Source organism: Heptranchias perlo, chromosome 17 (genome assembly GCF_035084215.1).
Source record: "Heptranchias perlo isolate sHepPer1 chromosome 17, sHepPer1.hap1, whole genome shotgun sequence".
Taxonomy (NCBI): Eukaryota; Metazoa; Chordata; class Chondrichthyes; order Hexanchiformes; family Hexanchidae; genus Heptranchias; species Heptranchias perlo.
The window spans coordinates 24167245-24184528 of record NC_090341.1 but is presented as its reverse complement, the minus strand read 5'-3'; the positions used below and the strand labels follow the sequence as shown (position 1 = coordinate 24184528).

General features: G+C 41.5%; 2 protein-coding genes across 3 annotated transcripts in view; one reads left to right on the top strand and one right to left on the bottom strand.

The window, feature by feature from the left end:
• The window catches only part of chdh (choline dehydrogenase), an 83038-nt gene extending 75751 nt beyond the window's left edge, over positions 1 to 7287 (top strand). For both annotated transcript variants that reach the window (XM_067998738.1, XM_067998739.1), the window contains exon 8: positions 309 to 7287. In XM_067998738.1, coding sequence (XP_067854839.1) covers positions 309 to 712 — 404 coding nt within the window. In that variant the 3' untranslated portion in view covers positions 713 to 7287. The remainder of the gene's footprint in view (positions 1 to 308) is intronic.
• Positions 7288 to 9180: 1893 nt separating this feature from the next.
• cacna1db (calcium channel, voltage-dependent, L type, alpha 1D subunit, b) overlaps positions 9181 to 17284 on the bottom strand; it is a 529322-nt gene continuing 521218 nt past the window's right edge. Inside the window, exon 50 of the mRNA XM_067998737.1 lies at positions 9181 to 10280. Coding sequence (XP_067854838.1) covers positions 9987 to 10280 — 294 coding nt within the window. The 3' untranslated portion in view covers positions 9181 to 9986. The remainder of the gene's footprint in view (positions 10281 to 17284) is intronic.

Genomic DNA, 17284 nt, shown 5'->3' with positions numbered 1-17284 from the left:
CATTCGGCCCAACTGGTCTATGCTGGCGTTTATGCTCCACACGAGCCTCCTCCCTCTCTACTTCATCTAACCCTATCAGCATACTTTTCTATTCCTTTCTGTAAAAGCTTCTAATGTTTCAACGTAAGCAACACCCTTTTTTGAGGAATTTTGCCGGGAAAGTCTTAGTTGTAGAATTCTGCCCTTATTAGACATCATGTATTAATCTAAAACAAAATAAGCTTCTGCGTTATTTATGTTTTACAAGTTTGTGCCAAATTACTTTTAGTTTTAACTTTGTGTCATTTAAACAATTGTTCATTTTGCAGAAACTGACGTCGTGGAACTTCGTCAGTCGGTGAAGCTAACCAGGGAGATTTTTGCTCAAAAGGCCTTCGATAAGTTCCGTGGTCCAGAGATAATGCCTGGCAGCCATGCCCAAACAGACAAGGAAATTGATGCTTTTGTGAGGGAAAAGGCTGATAGTGCCTATCATCCATCCTGCACCTGTAAAATGGGACAATCTTCTGATCCCATGGCAGTTGTCGACCCTGAGACTAGAGTTATGGGGCTTGAGAACTTACGGGTAGTAGATTCTTCTATAATGCCAAGTGTTGTTAGTGGCAACCTAAATTCACCGACAATCATGTTAGCTGAGAAGGCTGCTGATTTAATCAAGGGATGCCCAGTACTGTGTGACAAGGATGTTCCTGTTTATAAACCCAAACCGTAGATATTCAGTGGTAAAAAGATGGCACACATTTTAATTCTCTCCAATTACACTACAAAAAGTTCATGTTTCTCACCAGTGAAAAACATGTTCATATTAAAAATTGTACTCCATATAAGGAGAAAATCTGAATACTTGTTAATGAACTATATGATACAAAGTAGAATACTTCTTGAACCTAGTTTTGTATTTTTTTGTGTGATTTTTCACTCTACTAAATCACAAATTAAACATATCAATAATTTTTGTCTCAGGTGATGCCATGATAGTGGTTGGACCTAGACCAAGGTAATGGGGCTGGAAAACATACTGTTTATTTATGCATCAATCATGCCAAATCCACCCACTAGCATAATTGCTTGATTAACATCCAAAATAGCCGTTGAATTATAGTTTAATCAGTACTGCTGTAACTGTAAAATTATATTTTTACAAAATACTCAACTGCGGAAATGATTGGGTCACAGTATTGTACGGGCACAATATTTTGGTGAAAGTAAAGTGCCTTGAAGAAATACAAGGGGAAGATTTACTCGAGCCATACATAGCAAAATCGTACGTCCATTTTTATTAATGCATTAATGATTTCACTACATGCAGCGTATGTAACATAATGAATAAGAAAATAATGTAGCTCATTGTGCATATGCTTTGGAGTTTACAGGATAGAGCTAGGACCATCAAAAACTAATCTGATGAATGTATTTTTCTGGTGCCAGCATTATTTTTGGTTTGGAAAGATGACAACAAAACCACATCAAAAGCTTCTTCCTCAAAGATTTTTACTTTGAGAATGGCATATTGAATATCTCCCTTTACTTTGGATGCATGTTGAGTATTTTGGGGTCATACATTACACTGATGGGAGAATGGGAATAAATAATGCTATAAGACTCCTTGACCATAATATTACACATCAGTGTCACTTTCTACAAAACAATAGTGGAATTTCCAGACTCCACAAGGCAAGTTACATGGAGGGTCTTTCACGCTGGATAATAGACATAAAAGAACTTGAACTCACTTGTAAACATATCCAAACTATGGATAAATAATTCATTTACCATCCACATAAACTGAAAAATTGCCATCATTCCACTAGGAAAAAGATAGATCAGTATGCTGCTTGTTCAAGAACTTTTTGCCATGTGTGGGTCAGGTGGTGATGTTCCACCACTTGCACTAAATGAGTCTTCATAGTATCATAGTTTGGTACAGCAGAGAAGCAGGCCATTTGGCCCATCATATCTGTGCTGGCTCTTTGAAAGAGCTATCCAATTAGTCCCACTCCCCTGCTCATTTCCCATAGCCCTGTAAATTTTTCCCCTTTTAAGTATTTATCCAATTCCCTTTTGAAAGTTATTTTTGAATTTGTTTCCACCACCCTTTCAGGCAGTGCCTTTCAGATCATTACAACTCGCTGTGTGTGTTTAAAAAAAATGTTTCCTCATGTGCAATCTGGTTCTTTTACCAATCACCGTAAATTTATGTCCTCTGGTTACCAACCCTTCTGCCACTGGAAGCTCTATCAAAACTGTTCATGATTTTGAACACCTCTATCAAATTGCCTCTTAACCTTCTCTGCTTTAAGGAGAACAACCCCGAGCTTCTCCAGCCTCTCCACATAACTGAAGTCCCTCATCCCTGGTACCATTCTAGTAAATCTCCTCTGCATCCTCTCAAGGCCTTGACATTCTTCCTAAAGTGTGGTGCCCAGAATTGAACACAATACTCCAGCTGAGGCCTAACCGGTGTTTTATAAAGGTTTAGTGTAACTTCCTTGCTTTTGTATTCTATGCCTCTATTAATAAAGCCAAGGATCCCATATGTTTTTTTAACAGCCTTCTCAACTTGTCCTGCCACCTTCAAAGATTGATGTACATACATCCTCAGATCTCTCCCTTTAAAATTGTACCATTTATTTTAAATTGCCTCTCCTCATTCTTCCTTCAAAAATGTATCATTTCACATTTCTCTGCCTTAAATTTCATCTGCCATGTGTCTGCCCATTTCACCAGTCTGTTTGTCTGTGTCCTCCTGAAGTTTATTACTATCCTCCACATTGTTTACTACATTTCAGTGTTTCATGTTATCTGCAAACTTTGAAATTATACCCTGTACACCCAAGTCCAGGTCATTGATATTTATCAAAAAGAGCAGTGGTCCTGATACCGACCCCTGGGGAACACCACTGTATATTTCCCTCCAGTCTGAAAAATAACCGATCACCACTACTCTCTGCTCTCTGTCCCTTAGCCAATTTTGATTCCACGCTGCCACCGTTCCTTTAATCCCATGGGCTTTAATTTTGCTAACATCTATTATGTGGCACTTTTATCAAATGTCTTTTGAAAGTCCATATACACAATATCAACTGCACTACCCTCATCAATCCTCTCCGTTACTTCATCAAAGAACTCAATCAAGTTAGTCAAACATGATTTTCCTTTAACAAATCCGTGCTGACTTTCATTTATTAGCTCATTTTTTTTAGCTCATACTTTTCCCAGTTCCAATGAATTTTGTCCTGGATTATTGTGTCTCAAACTTTCCTCACCATCGACATTAGGCTGACTGGCCTCTAATTGCTGGGTTTATCCCTCTCCCCTTTTTTGAACAGGGGTGTAACATTTGCAACTCTCCAGTCCTCTAGCACCACCCCCATATCTAAGGAGGACTGGAAGTTTGTGGCCAGAGCCTCCTCAATTTCTACCTTTACTTCCCTCAGTAACCTAGGATCATCCCGACTGGACCCGGGTGACTTTTCTACTTTGAGTACTGCCAACCTTTTACGTACCTCCTCTTTATCTATTTTTATCCTATTCAATATCACTATTACCTCCTCCTTTATTGTTACATTGGCAGCATCATCTTTAGTGAAGATGAAGCAATGTATTCATTTATTACCTCAGCCATATCCTCTGCCTCCACAAGAAGATTTTTTTGTCCCTAATTGGCCCCACCCTTCCTTTGAATACCCTTTTACTATTTATATGTTTATATAAGACTTTTGGGTTCCCTTTTATGTTAGCCGCTAATCTATTCTCATACTCTCCCTTTACCCCTAACTTCCTCTTTTAGATCTCTGTACTTTCTATATTCAGCTTGGCTCTATTATGAATCTTACATTTATCATAAGTCTTGTTGTTTCATTTTAATCTTTATATCTTTAGTCTTCCAGGGATCTTTAACTTTGGATGCCCTTCCTTGCCCCCTCATGGGACTGTGTCTATTCTGTACCCGAACCATCTCCTCCTTGAAGGCCTCCCATTGTTCAATTACTTTTTGCCGAACAATTTCTGATTCTAGCTGGGCAAGATCCCTTTTTAACTCACTGAAATTAGCCCTCCTCCAGTTAAGTACTTTTACACTTGATTGTTCCTTTTCCCATAATTATTCTAAACCTAATGATATTATGATCACTGGTCCCCAAATGCTCCCCCACTGAAATGTGCTCCACTTCATTCCCCAGAACGAGATCCAGCACTGCTTCCTTTCCCCTTTGGGCTGGAAACACACTGATCAAGAAAGTCCTCTAGTACACATTTCAGCAATTCCTCCCCCTCTTTGCCCTTTACATTGTTACTATCCCAGTCTATATTGGGATAATTGGAGTGCCTCATTATCCCTATTCGAAAGTTCTTGCATCTTTCTGTAATTTGCCTGCAAATATGCTCCTCTCTCTCCCACTATTTGGTGGCCTATAGTATATACCCAGTTTTGTAATAGCTCCTCTATAGTTCCTTAATTCTAACCAAATAGATTCTGCCTTTGACCCTTCAACGACATCATCCTTCTCCAGTGCCACAATAGCTTCTTTTGATCAATACTGCCACTCCACCTCCTTTCCTTCCCTATCTTTTCTGAATGCCTTGTAGCCAGGAATATTAATTCCCAATCCTCCCCTTCTTTGAGCCAGGTCTTTGTTATCGCCAATATAGTACCACGTACCACGTGGCATCTTGTGCCTGCAGCTCACCAACCTTATTTACCATGCTACGTGCGTTTATGCACATGCACTCCAAACTCATTTCAGACTGCCTCGCATTTGCCCCCTGTCTGATCCGTCCTATTTCTGAACTATTCTTTAGTGCTATTTGTCTCTTGTTTCTCTTTAATATTTCATCCTGGTACCCACCCCTCAGCACTCGTTAACCTCCCCATGATTACATTGGTCCCAGCTCTGTTGAGGTACAACCTGTTCATCTTGAATAGATCCCTCCTGCCCCAGAACTGCTCCCAATGCCCCAGGAATCTGAAGCCCTCCTGCCTGCACCATTGCTGCAGCCACGCATTAACCTGTCTTATCCTACTATTCCTATAGTCACCAGCGTGTAGCACTGGGAGTAATCCAGAGATTACTACCTTTTGAGGTCCTGTTTTTTAACTTCCTCCCTAGCTTCTGAAACTCTGACTGCAGGCCCTCAACCCTTTTCCCTTCCTATGTCATTGGTTCCCCCAGGGACCATGACTTTTGGCTGTTCCCCTGCACCCCCCCCCCCCCCAAAAATGTTCTGCACCCTCTCAGTGATGTCCTTTACCCTGCACCAGGGAGGCAACGCACCATGCGGGACTCATGTCAGCGGTTGCGGAAACTCTGGTCTGTTCCCTTGACTATTGAATCCCCTATAACCAGTGCATTCCTACATTTTGCTGTGCCCCCCTGTGCAGTCCTTTGCCCCACGGCACCACTCCTTCGAGGTGTCGTCACTCTCACCGGTATTCAACACTGAAAACCGGTTAGTGAGCGACACACTCTAGGGGGACTCCTGCACTGCCTGCTTCTTCCTACCCTGTCGGATGGCCACCCACTTACTAACCTGAGCTTTCTTGTTTGTGGGGTGACCACTTCCTGGAATGTGAGATCCAGGAAATTCTCGGCCCCCCCATAAGCCCTGCAGTGATTCCAGCCGCTCCTTGAGCTTAGAAACTCTGAGCTTGAGCTCGAGCAATCGGAGGCACTTCCTGCACACATGGTCACCCAGGACACCTGAAGTGTCCTGGAGATCCCACGTGGTGCAGGAATTGTAGGCAACGGCTTTCAACTGTCCCTTCATTCTATTTAGAGTCCACTTATGTTATTTATTTGTTTTATCTTAGTACCACTTTAACTCCTATTTACTTATTTACCCTTTTTTAAGATAGTTATTTCTCAATGATAACCAACTACAATTAATATTATAGAGAGTATACTAAATTTAACTGTTTAGTTATCACAAACCCTAAACACTACAAAAAAAACACTAACCACTAAAAACACTGACGAATAAACTAAATGCTTACCACTAACTTAACACTAACCACCAAATGAAATACTTACCTGTAACTTTCGCCGCTCCTCCTTGTGTTGTGAGTTACTCTGGGTGGGGGGGGGGGGGGGGAACGACAGTTCTCTTGCTTTCTCTGGGATGCTCTCTCCGCTCCACTGCCCCTTTTTCTAGGCAGTTGGGGGAGATTCCCGGGCTTTGGACTGTTCTCTCTGCTCCGCTGCTCCTTTGTACTGGGCTGCTGGTGCGGTTGGGGTCTTCATACTTACTTTTGGTTTTTCTGTCAGCAATAAGATATCTTTCTGCTTCCAACATGTGAAAAGGCTAAATTGCTATTCATCAGTTATGTGGTTCTGTTCACATTATTCTCCCCTGCAGTCTATCTTGTGAGCTTTTTTGGCCCTATCCAAGGGGAGAATGTAGTCTCTGTCAGTTCATGGTCTCCGTTGAATGTCATGGATGCTTCCTATGAGTGAGATCCATGCTATCTGCCTTCCACTGTTCTACAACTTGGGAAAATGTGGTAAATGCTCTCCACTCTCTCAACGTTGCTGAGTCACTCACTTGAAGACTAACAAATTACCTGGTCATTTATGTCATTGCTGATTGTGGGACCTTGCTGTGCATAAAATGGCTGCCACATTTGCCTTCTTTACAACAGTGACTAAATTTCAAAAGTACTTAATTGACTGTGAAATGCTTTGGGATGTTGTGAAGAGGTAAAAAGGGCTATATAGATGCAAGTTGTTTCTTTGTCCTATCCAGAAGAATGTCAAAGCTTGATTTTGTTCAGATGTAGAGGGACGTTGGTAGAGAAATTCAGCTCATAGCTGTCCGTTTTTCTGGGGTAAAATCGGCATCAAACCTCCAAATTTCACATCATAATCTGCTGTGCCGGACACCATATTGGCTCGGGTGACTTTGTGATCCAGGGCACCCGCCTGAAATAGGCATTAAGCTCATTAAGTATGCATATTGGGGCCCTACGCCAATTGTATGTGGAATTTAGGTACAAATGGGTGGAGCACGTTCCATCTAGTTGTACCAGGCTTGAGAGGCCGAACCAGCAATCCTTAAAGAGGCTGCTGTAAGCTGATCAAAAAAAAATCTAGCAAATTTTCGTTTTTTATTTTTGTGCACCCAGGAAAAGCAGGAGTGCTCCTCCTGGGCCTACATAAAAACTCCGACCACACTAAATTAAACCAAACAGTTCTTTTTTAAAAAGTATCTATTCACTACTGCTTTACTGTTAATTGTTTTTGTGCATACTTAATTTACAATTAATGTTCATTAAAATTTGAAGTAATAATGCTACCTAGCACCTAGTAATTTTCTGAGAGGCTATTTAATTGACTTGTTTATTTTGTACAGGATAAGGTACTCATGCATTGGTTTGTTCATTAGGACAAATATGTTTGGGTTGTACATGCTATAACTTGAGTTAGGCAACTACAGACACCCTAAAGAATACCTGGTGCGGACTTGATGGGCCGAATGGCCTTCTTCCGTGCTGTAACCTTTCTATGATTCTATGAACAACAATTGACTGTAATGTACATGAACAAATCTTACAAGAATTGTAATCCAGTTATGAAACATTCACTTTTGTATTTTTGTGAAAGGTCAATTTATAGTATCTACTGTGGAAGTGCAGCAAAAGTTTAATTTTTAAGAATTAAAGAGAAAGTACATAAAGACCCAGAGTCACCTATAATTTTCACAGCAATAAGAGTTCAGCCTTGTCTAGTGAGAAATTAACTTAATTTTACTTGGGTTTCAATGCCAATATATTTTCAACTTATTTTTACAGAAATATACACTGTTGTGTATATACATTTCCAGCACTATTATATGGTGGTGTGGAAAATACATATACAGACCTTACTGTACCATACGTACAATCACAAAATAGTACAACCTTATAAACTGAATATACAAATACCATACTACACAAAAGGCTTACTTCATACAAAAGTAGTCATGAAGGTTGCACACAAGGAAAGAGTTGTGCAATCATAGATTGCTGTACCAATGTGCTGAAGATCAAGAATACCCTTGGTATGGAATAAAAACAATTTAAAACCCTATGTATCCCTGACTGAGGTAAAATATCTTGTTTTAGTTCTTGTTACTAGTAGAATATACAGAAGTGTTTAAAAATGCATACAGTTTAAAAGATTCTAGTGGCTGCTACTAGTGATGTACCTGCAACTGAAACAGGTCATCATTTAAAATATATATTAAAAATTCTGAAAATGTACATAGCGAAAAAAAAGTGTCTTCGGATAATTCAGAAAGACCTGCTCTGTGACCTACTTTGTGCAGTGGAAATAAAATGTGTAAATGGACACGTTTGGTTTAAACTAAAAACTCAAAACACTGATGCATGTGCTGATAACACCTCATTTGAAGGACTGTCACTAAAAGAGCCTTATCTTAGAATGCATGCATTTATAGCCCTCAGCAATGTGTTGGGAACGCTAATAATTACAAAAATATACAGCTAACCTCAGTGGATGACAGAATTGTACATCCTGACCACAAGTTGTTTCTCTCATGAGCAATAGTATTAAACAAGATATGCAAAAATCAGAGATTGTGTGACTGAAACCACCCAGATTTTAAAAAACTGAGAGGAGCCGCTTCGATGATTCAAGTTGAAATTTATCTCAATTGATTTTGTTTCAGTATCGCAAAGTAGCTTTCAGTAAATGGGTCACACGATGAAAACTGTCAGTTTTTACAAGTGATTTAGAAAGAAGTATCGTGAATGTACCAAAGAGTAAAATATTTTTAAATATTTGTCATTCCAAGAGTGCAAGTAAATCATCTTTGCATATCCTGTGTAAAGTTAGATTTATATTTTACTTTGATTAAAAATTGCTTGCCAAAGTGTTTTCCTTTGGCTCCAGACTTAGCACAAAACTCTAAAGTTAAACTTGCATCATACACAAAGAAAAGGCAGCTCTATCAGTACATTTACTTATGAATTTGTACTTCTATTAAAAAATAACAGTAATCTATAGAATAAGTGATGGTAATTTGGAACCATAAATATTGCTGCTTATCAGTTACAGTACCAGGATTACAAAATATAGAACATCTCTTTACAAATACAAATTTGTTATCTGTATGTTACAACCATATACAATTTCTCTACTTTGCAATTGAGAAAACTAGTTTTTAAGCTTTAAATTAACCTTGTTGAAAGTAACATGAATGCCATTACTGTTTCCAGTGTATGTTGCCCTTAATTTTTCTAATAGCCAGAAAATTAGGCTATCTCTCCACAGCAGCAGATGATGCAGGAAAACAAAAATGATATTTCCTATGTAAACCCACAATAAAATATTTCAGAAAAAACAGCTAATTTTGTCCCCCAAAAAATTATCTTTTCTAAGATTTGCTGCAGGAATTTAAAAAGCTGTTCAGAATGGTTCATATTTGCATGAAAAAATTGATAGAGAAAAGATATGTTTTATAGTTTTAAATCTTTTGATATGCCAACACTTGCTCTCAGCCAAAAGCCCAAGTGTATTTCTGAGGTAATGACATCTGTCATATTTGATTGTCATCACCTTTATAATACCTCCCCTTTAACTGTATGCACCATCATAGAAATAATACATTGCTTCCTTCAACACTGCAAGTTGTATGATGTTCTGAGAAAAACTCCATAGCCTTGGATGGTAAAAATGTGGCTTTACTTCATCTTACATTTTTCTCCCTGGTCCTCAGTAAATCTTAGTGTGTTAGTTAGATTTTGATTGGTTCATAGTAGGGTATACTTCCTTAGAATGACCACATTCTGATCGGATCACACTGCTGTACTGAAGGACAGAATGGAGGTATGTGATCAGATCGCCATCAGTTAGGACCGTTGCCAGTAAGGCTGTGACATCACTTGGAAGAAGCTCTATTGGTCACTTGATCTAGCTAGTGCCTTAAGAATTCCTTGACTGTGAGGCACTTCCTTCACTTTTGTACAAACGAGTCTTCCACAGTAAATGCTATAAAGTAGTGATGCATATCATTTCATCACCTAGGTCCTCTTCATATATACTTGTGTCTGGTTCCTCATCACTGTATCCAGGACCATAATCTTGTAGTTCATAGTCACACCTGTTTCTAACAGGGAACATATCTCCAGTAGTTCCATTCTGAAGATTGCCATTTAATAAATTGCTTGCTGCACTTTCCATTTCATCAATAGTCATATCACAGGCATCTGCAAGTTCATGTTTAGTAACTGAAACAAATTTTGGATCTTTTGCATATTGTCCTAGGCCTTCTGATATTAGTACCTTTTAAATAGAAGAAAAATAATGTAATTATCAACCTTGTGAACTACTCATTTTTGGTTTTATTGGTTTATAGAAAATTGCATCAAAGTAAGCATCTAGCCAAGAAAACTACTTGTGTTCTAGTGCATTTTAATAGCACCCAAGATAATCCAAATTAGAAGTATCCAGAAACTCAAAAGTGAATTAAAATAATTGATACTTTTGTCAGGCAAATTTTAAGGTTTCATTGAGATTCTCTCATATGCCAGGTAACATTTCCTGATCAAGAGCAGGCAACCCACTCCCAGACTCTGCTAAGCCAGCATCCAGCAAGTATGTGGGACTATTCCCAGTAATAACTTGCTCTTATATTTTATTACTACAACTTCCCTTGAAAGTGTAGCTGAAACTAGGAACTTGAAGTGTCATGAATTTTGGATAAAACCTCTAATGTTTTTATGGTACAGTGAATTGGAACACCAACCTCCAGCTCTGTGGGTTTTATTAAAAAGAAAGTATATTCCACTGAATTGTAATAAAATGCTAAATATTTTAGGAGATATCTCTCTACTCAACATTGTCCCTAAGTGCATTTTGTTACTGCTTTATGCTTTCACTGCTGATTTAAATATTAATTTGTAATGTTGTCCATCCTATATTAAAAATAAACTGTCTCAAAAACAAAGCAAACCGTTAAATTTGTTTTTAATAGTATTAATGCTAGCAGAACACCAGACAGTAATTCCTTGACAGCCCAGAAGAATTTTATGAGAGGCAATTGTACACCTTTTATCAGTAATTTGCTAAGGACACTACTGAATTTTATTTATTCATTTTTCATTCTTTGTAAACGATGGAAAAGTTCTGCAACTCAACTGGGAAATCACTGTCCCAGTAAGGGCTTTAAACTGTACTATACCATACACGTCAAGCTTTGCTTCATTGAATCAAGACACTTTCTTGATGCATACAGTTTTGTGTATATTTCTGCATCTATTCTGAACTTAGGCTCATGTTAAGCTTTAAGTAATGAGTGAGATACAGAACTATGTTTTCTGCTATTTTTGTTGCCTTTTTAATTATGACCTTGGTGGACTCTTGTCTAAAATTACAACTGAGCCTAAAGCGCCGATTTTAACTCCGGGCAGGAATCAGAGTTGCGGGGGGGGGGGGGGGGGGGAGCAGCAACCCCCCCCCCCATGATGTTGCCAGCATTAGGCCCGGGCACTTTTAACTGCAGGCCTCATTTGAATATGATTGACGGGCTGCCCATTTGATCGTGCCAGGTAATGGGCAGCTTACCCATTTTCTCTGCACAATTTCCAGCCCGAGGCCTATTTAAAACTGGAACGCATTTCTTGAAGCAAGGATGTAGTCCCTGCTTTCAGATTTTGTGGCAATACTAGGGAGACAATTCTGTGGTTTTTTGATGCCTCCCTGGAGGTCCTGGTGGAGGGAGGTCCTGTTCCCCAGCACCGACAGAAGCATACCCAGGTCGAATATCCAGCAGGGATGGACAGAGGTGGCTGATGGGGTCAGTGCCAGCAGCATTACCCCCAGTACCTGGGTTCAATGTGGAACGAGGTTCAATTACCTCAAAAGCAGCAAAGGTGAGCACATCTATTTCACTTATCACCTGCAAACATTCTTTCAACCCCTTCCCCAGCACGCTCAACAATTTTCTCCTCTCCATCGCATCCTTCAGCATTCAATCACAAGGGCACACTGCAACACCTTTCACATTCCAAACACACCTCTTTCCTGCCTTCACAGCAGGCACCACCAGCATTCTCTTCTCACATCCTAGCATTTGCACATCCAGCAATTCCTCCCAGGACTCCTTCACAATCCACACATTTGGCTTTACATTCATCATCTCCCCATCCTCATTCCCTCCTGTTTCTTCTGCAGCTCTCAGCAGATGCACTAGATGCAGAATTCCAACACATCTCCACTTTCCATTTCAAGAGCAAATCACCCTCTCTCCAGGACAACACAGTGCATAATGCCACGGAGAGGAGCAAGACTGGGGCAGTAATACCTGACATCATAGTCCTGACCCAAATGGAGCAGGAAGTCCTGGAGATCAGTGGTCTGGGTAAAGCCATGAGCGTTGGGGAAGGCGAGAGTGGTGGCTTATCTGAGCAGGGTGCCTGCATATTACTACTTGTTAATTGTAGCCATATGATTTATAGCAATTAGTGTTAATTGTATTCAGGTGGTGTGTATCAATTGGGGACTCGTATCCATTTCAGATGAATGCGTGGCTGCAGGGATGGTGTAGGAGGGAGGGATTTAGATTCCTGGGACATTGGGACCAGTTCTGGGGAAGGTGGGACCTGTACAAGCGGGACGGGTTATACCCGAGCAGGACCGGGACCGCTGTTGGGGAAGGTTTAAACTAGAATGGCAGGGGAATGGGAACCTGAGGGGGAAACAAGGATAGATACAAAAGACAGAAAGGGAAGAAGCAATAGTGGAAGGCAGAGAAAACAAGGGCGAAAAACAAATAGGGCCATAGTGCAAAATAAAACTAAGATGACTAGCAATCTTAAAAAGACAAGTCTAAAGGCATTGTGTCTTAATGCGCAGAGCATTCGAAATAAGGTAGATGAATTAACAGTGCAGATAGATATTAACGGTTATGATATAGTTGCGATTACGGAGACATGGCTGCAAGGATGGGAACTGAACATCCAGGGGCATTCAATATTTAGGAATGACAGGCAAAAAGGGAAAGGAGGTGGGGTAGCATTGTTAGTAAAGGAGGAAATCAATGCAATAGTGAGGAAGGATATTGGCTCAGAAAATCACGGTGTGGAATCTGTATGGGTGGAGCTAAGAAACACCAAAGGGCAAAAAATGTTGGTGGGGGTTGTCTATAGGCCTCCAAACAGTAGTGGAGATGTAGGGGAGGGCATTAAACAGGAAATTAGAGATGCATGCAAGAAGGGTAGAACTATAATCATGGGTGACTTTAATTTACATATAGATTGCTCAAACCAAATTAGCAATAATACTGTTGGGGAGGAATTCCTGGAGTGTGTACATGATGGTTTTCTAGACCAATACGTTGAGGAACCAACTAGAGAACATGCGATACTAGACTGGGTATTGTGCAATGAGAAAGGATTAATTAACAATCTTGTTGTGCGGGGTCCCTTAGGGAAGAGCGACCATAACATGATAGAATTCCTCATTAAGATGGAGAGTGAAGTAGTCGAATCCATAACTAGGGTCCTGAATCTAAATAAAGGAAATTATGAAAGTATGAGGTGTGAGTTGGCTAGGATAGATTGAGGAACTTTACTAAAAGGGATGACGGTGGATAGGCAATGGCTAATATTTAAAGAACGTGTGCAGGAATTACAACAATTATTCATTCCTATCTGGCACAAAAATAAAACAGGAAAGGTGGCTCAACTGTGGCTTACAAAAGAAATTAGGGATAGTATTAGATCCAAAGAGGAGGCATATAAAATTGCCAGAAAAAGCGGCAAGCCTGAGGATTGGGAGCAGTTCAGAATTCAGCAAAGGAGAACAAAGAGATTGATTAAGAGGGGAAAAATAGAGTATGAGAGTAAACTAGCAGGGAATATAAAAACTGACTGTAAAAGATTCTATAAATATGTCAAGAGAAAAAGATGAGTGAAGACAAATGTAGGTCCCTTACAGTCAGAAATGGGGGAAATTATAATGGGGAACAAAGAAATGGCAGACAATTAAACACTTTGGTTCTGTCTTCACAAAGGAGGACACAAATAACCTCCCAGAAATGTTAGGGAACCAAGGGTCTAGTGAGAGGGAGGAACTGAAGGAAACCAGTATTAGTTTAAAAAAAATAGTGCGAGGGAAATTAACGGGGCTAAAGGCTGACAAATCCCCAGGGCTTGATAATCTACATCCCAGAGTACTAAAGGACGTGGCCCTGGAAATAGTGGATGCATTGGTGATCATCTTCCAAAATTCTATAGACTCTGGAACAGTTCCTACAGATTGGAGGGTGGCAAATGTAACCCCACTATTTAAAAAAGGGCGAGAAAAAACGGAATTACAGGCCAGTTAGCCTAACATCAGTAATGCTAGAGTCTATTATAAAAGATGTGATAACAGAACACTTGGAAGGCATTAACGGGATTGGACAAAGTCAGCATGGGTTTATGAAAGGGAAATCATGCTTAACAAATCTACTGGGGTTTTTTGAGGATGTAACTAGTAGAATAGATGGGGGAGAAGCAGTGGATGTGGTGCATTTGGATTTTTAGAAGGCATTTGATAAGGTTCCACACAAGAGGTTAGTGTGCAAAATTAAAGCACATGGGTTTGGGGGGAATATACTGGCATGGATTGCGAATTGGTTGATAGACAGGCATCAGAGAGTAGGAATAAACGGGTCTTTTTCCGGGTGGCAGGCAGTGACTAGTGGGGTACCGCAGGGATTAGTGCTTGGGCCCCAGCTATTCACAATATATATCAATGATTTGGATGAGGAAACTAAATGTAACATTTCCAAGTTTGCAGACGACACAAAGCTGGGGTGGAATGTGAGCTGTGAGGAGGATGCAAAGAGGCTCCAATGTGATTCAGACAAGTTGGGTGAATGGGCAAGAACATGGCAAATGCAGTATAAAGTGGATAAATGTGAGGTTATCCACTTTGGTTATAAAAACAGAAAGGCAGATTATTATCTGAATGGTGATAGATTGGGAAAAGGGGAGGTGCAACGAGACCTGGGTGTCCTTGTACACCAGTCGCTGAAAGCGAGCATTCAGGTGCAGCAAGCAGTTAGGAAGGCAAATGGTATGTTAGCCTTCATTGCAAGAGGATTTGAGTACAGGAGCAGGGATGTCTTACTGCAGTTGTACAGGGCCTTGATGAGACCACATCTGGAGTATTGTGTAGTTTTGGTCTCCTTATCTGAGGAAGGATGTCCTTGCCATGGAGGGAGTGCATGAAGGTTTACCAGACTGATTTCTGGGATGGCAGGACTGACGTATGAGGAGAGATTGGATCGACTAGGCCTATATTCACTAGAGTTTAGAAGAATAAGAGGTGATCTCATTGAAACATATAAAATTCTAACAGGACTAGACAGACTAGATGCAGGGAGGATGTTCCCGATGGCTGGGGAGTCCAGAACCAGGGGTCACAGTCTCAGGATACGGGGTATGCCATTTAGAACCAAGATGAGGAGAAATTTCTTCACTCAGAGGGTGATGAACCTGTGGAATTCTCTACCACAGAAGGCAGTGGAGGCCAATTGATTAGATGTATTCAAAAAGGAGATAGATATATTTCTTAATGCTAAAGGGATCAAGGGATATGGGAAAAAAGCAGGAACAGGGTACTGAGTTAGACGATCAGCCATGATCATTTTGAATGGCGGAGCAGGCCCGAAGGGCCGAATGGCCTACTTTTGCTCCTATTTTCTATGTATTTATATGAGAGCTTATCAAGGGTGTGGAGTGGGTGTAATGTAGATCTCTGTAAATAAAGGCTTGGAAGCAACTGAAGACCAGGCTCTAGTATTCTATCCTTCACCACCTGGCTATCCAACTTTTTAGATTTGGAGACTTCCAATCATTGTAGTAAGCGGTCGGGGTGGACCTGCAGAGGAAGGAGAAGGAAAAACAACAGCATAGGAGGAAGATAACATCAACTACAGGTGTGTGGTTGTTCTAGTCTACGCTGAACAGAAGGAGCGGGAAGAAGAGGTGGGTGTTTGTTGCACTGCTTTACCACTGTGGACTGTTTTAAGCTAGGGGGAGGAAAGAAGATCTATCAAGGCCAAAAAGCAAGGGGGTCTCTCCCAATGTCTGACCCAGGACAGTTGGAGGGCCTGGGTGAAGTTACCATCTATCAAACAATCTGTGGAGGACTGGACCTAGGCAGTTTCAGCTGTCTTGGGGAAGACATCCCCCTCCCCCTACCTACCCAATTAAAAAGACAACCATCAACAGCTGCACCACCAGCAAGAATCATCCCACTTTCACCTTCTTCTGCAGCAACCTACTCTTGCAGCCTCCCTCCCTCCTCCCCTTACCTCTCATTCTCTCTCCTTTCTGTCCACAAAGACAGTTTAATTCAACAGGGAAGCTCCTCTCCCAGCAACCGAGAACAACTTGGGGAGAGGCGGATTCCCTTTTATTTCCATCAGGCCTGAGACTTGGGTGGGTGTAGCTCTTAATAAATAATAGCGACTCCACCTTCGCCGGTGCCGGGTGCGAGCAGGACGTACATGGGCGTGGCCTCTGCAGCTGCTCCTGCCCCGGCAAAATTTCGCCTTATTACAAAAAAACGCGGGGTAAGAAGCTACACTCACCCCAAATGACCATTGAGGCATGCTCAAAGGCCTTGGCCGAGGTTGTCAGCCCCTTGGCCAGCGTCACGGCCTCAAAAATGTACGGGAAGGCTGTGTTCTTCCAGGGGTCGGAGTGATCGGTGTCTCAGATCCTCAGTAAGGGGCTCGTGGTGGGGGGACCTTCCTGCCGGTGGACCCTTTCGAGACCACTGTGTGCAGGGTTATCTTATCAAACTTCCAACCCTTTATCTCGAATGTGCTTCTCCTCCCCCACCTATGTCAACTGGGGGAGGTGAGGTCAAGGGAATGCCACTCCCGCTCAGCCTGAGGGCGATCAACCTCCGTCACACGTACTCCTTCCGGCACCAGGCGATCATGCAGCTGGCGCGGGAGGACGCCGAGGGGGGCTTTAACGCCCAACACGAAGGCACCATGTATCACGTCTTCTGGATGTCAGCGGGTGGGCAGTGCCACGCCTGCAAGGAGGTGGGGCACGTGTGCAAGTACTGCCCCGCCTCCTGGGTCGCTAGAATGGTGCCGCCTCCACTTCTCCCCCACTGCATTGGGAGAAGAAGCTGCGTAGGTGGTGGTGGAGGCAGATGACAACAAGGCCTCCGCTGGGGAGAGTGCAGGAAACCCTTGCAGAAGGAAGGCGCAACAAAAGACGCACCATCTACAAGCCGGTCCCCAGTTTACACCAAGTTATATGGATACAGAGTATATG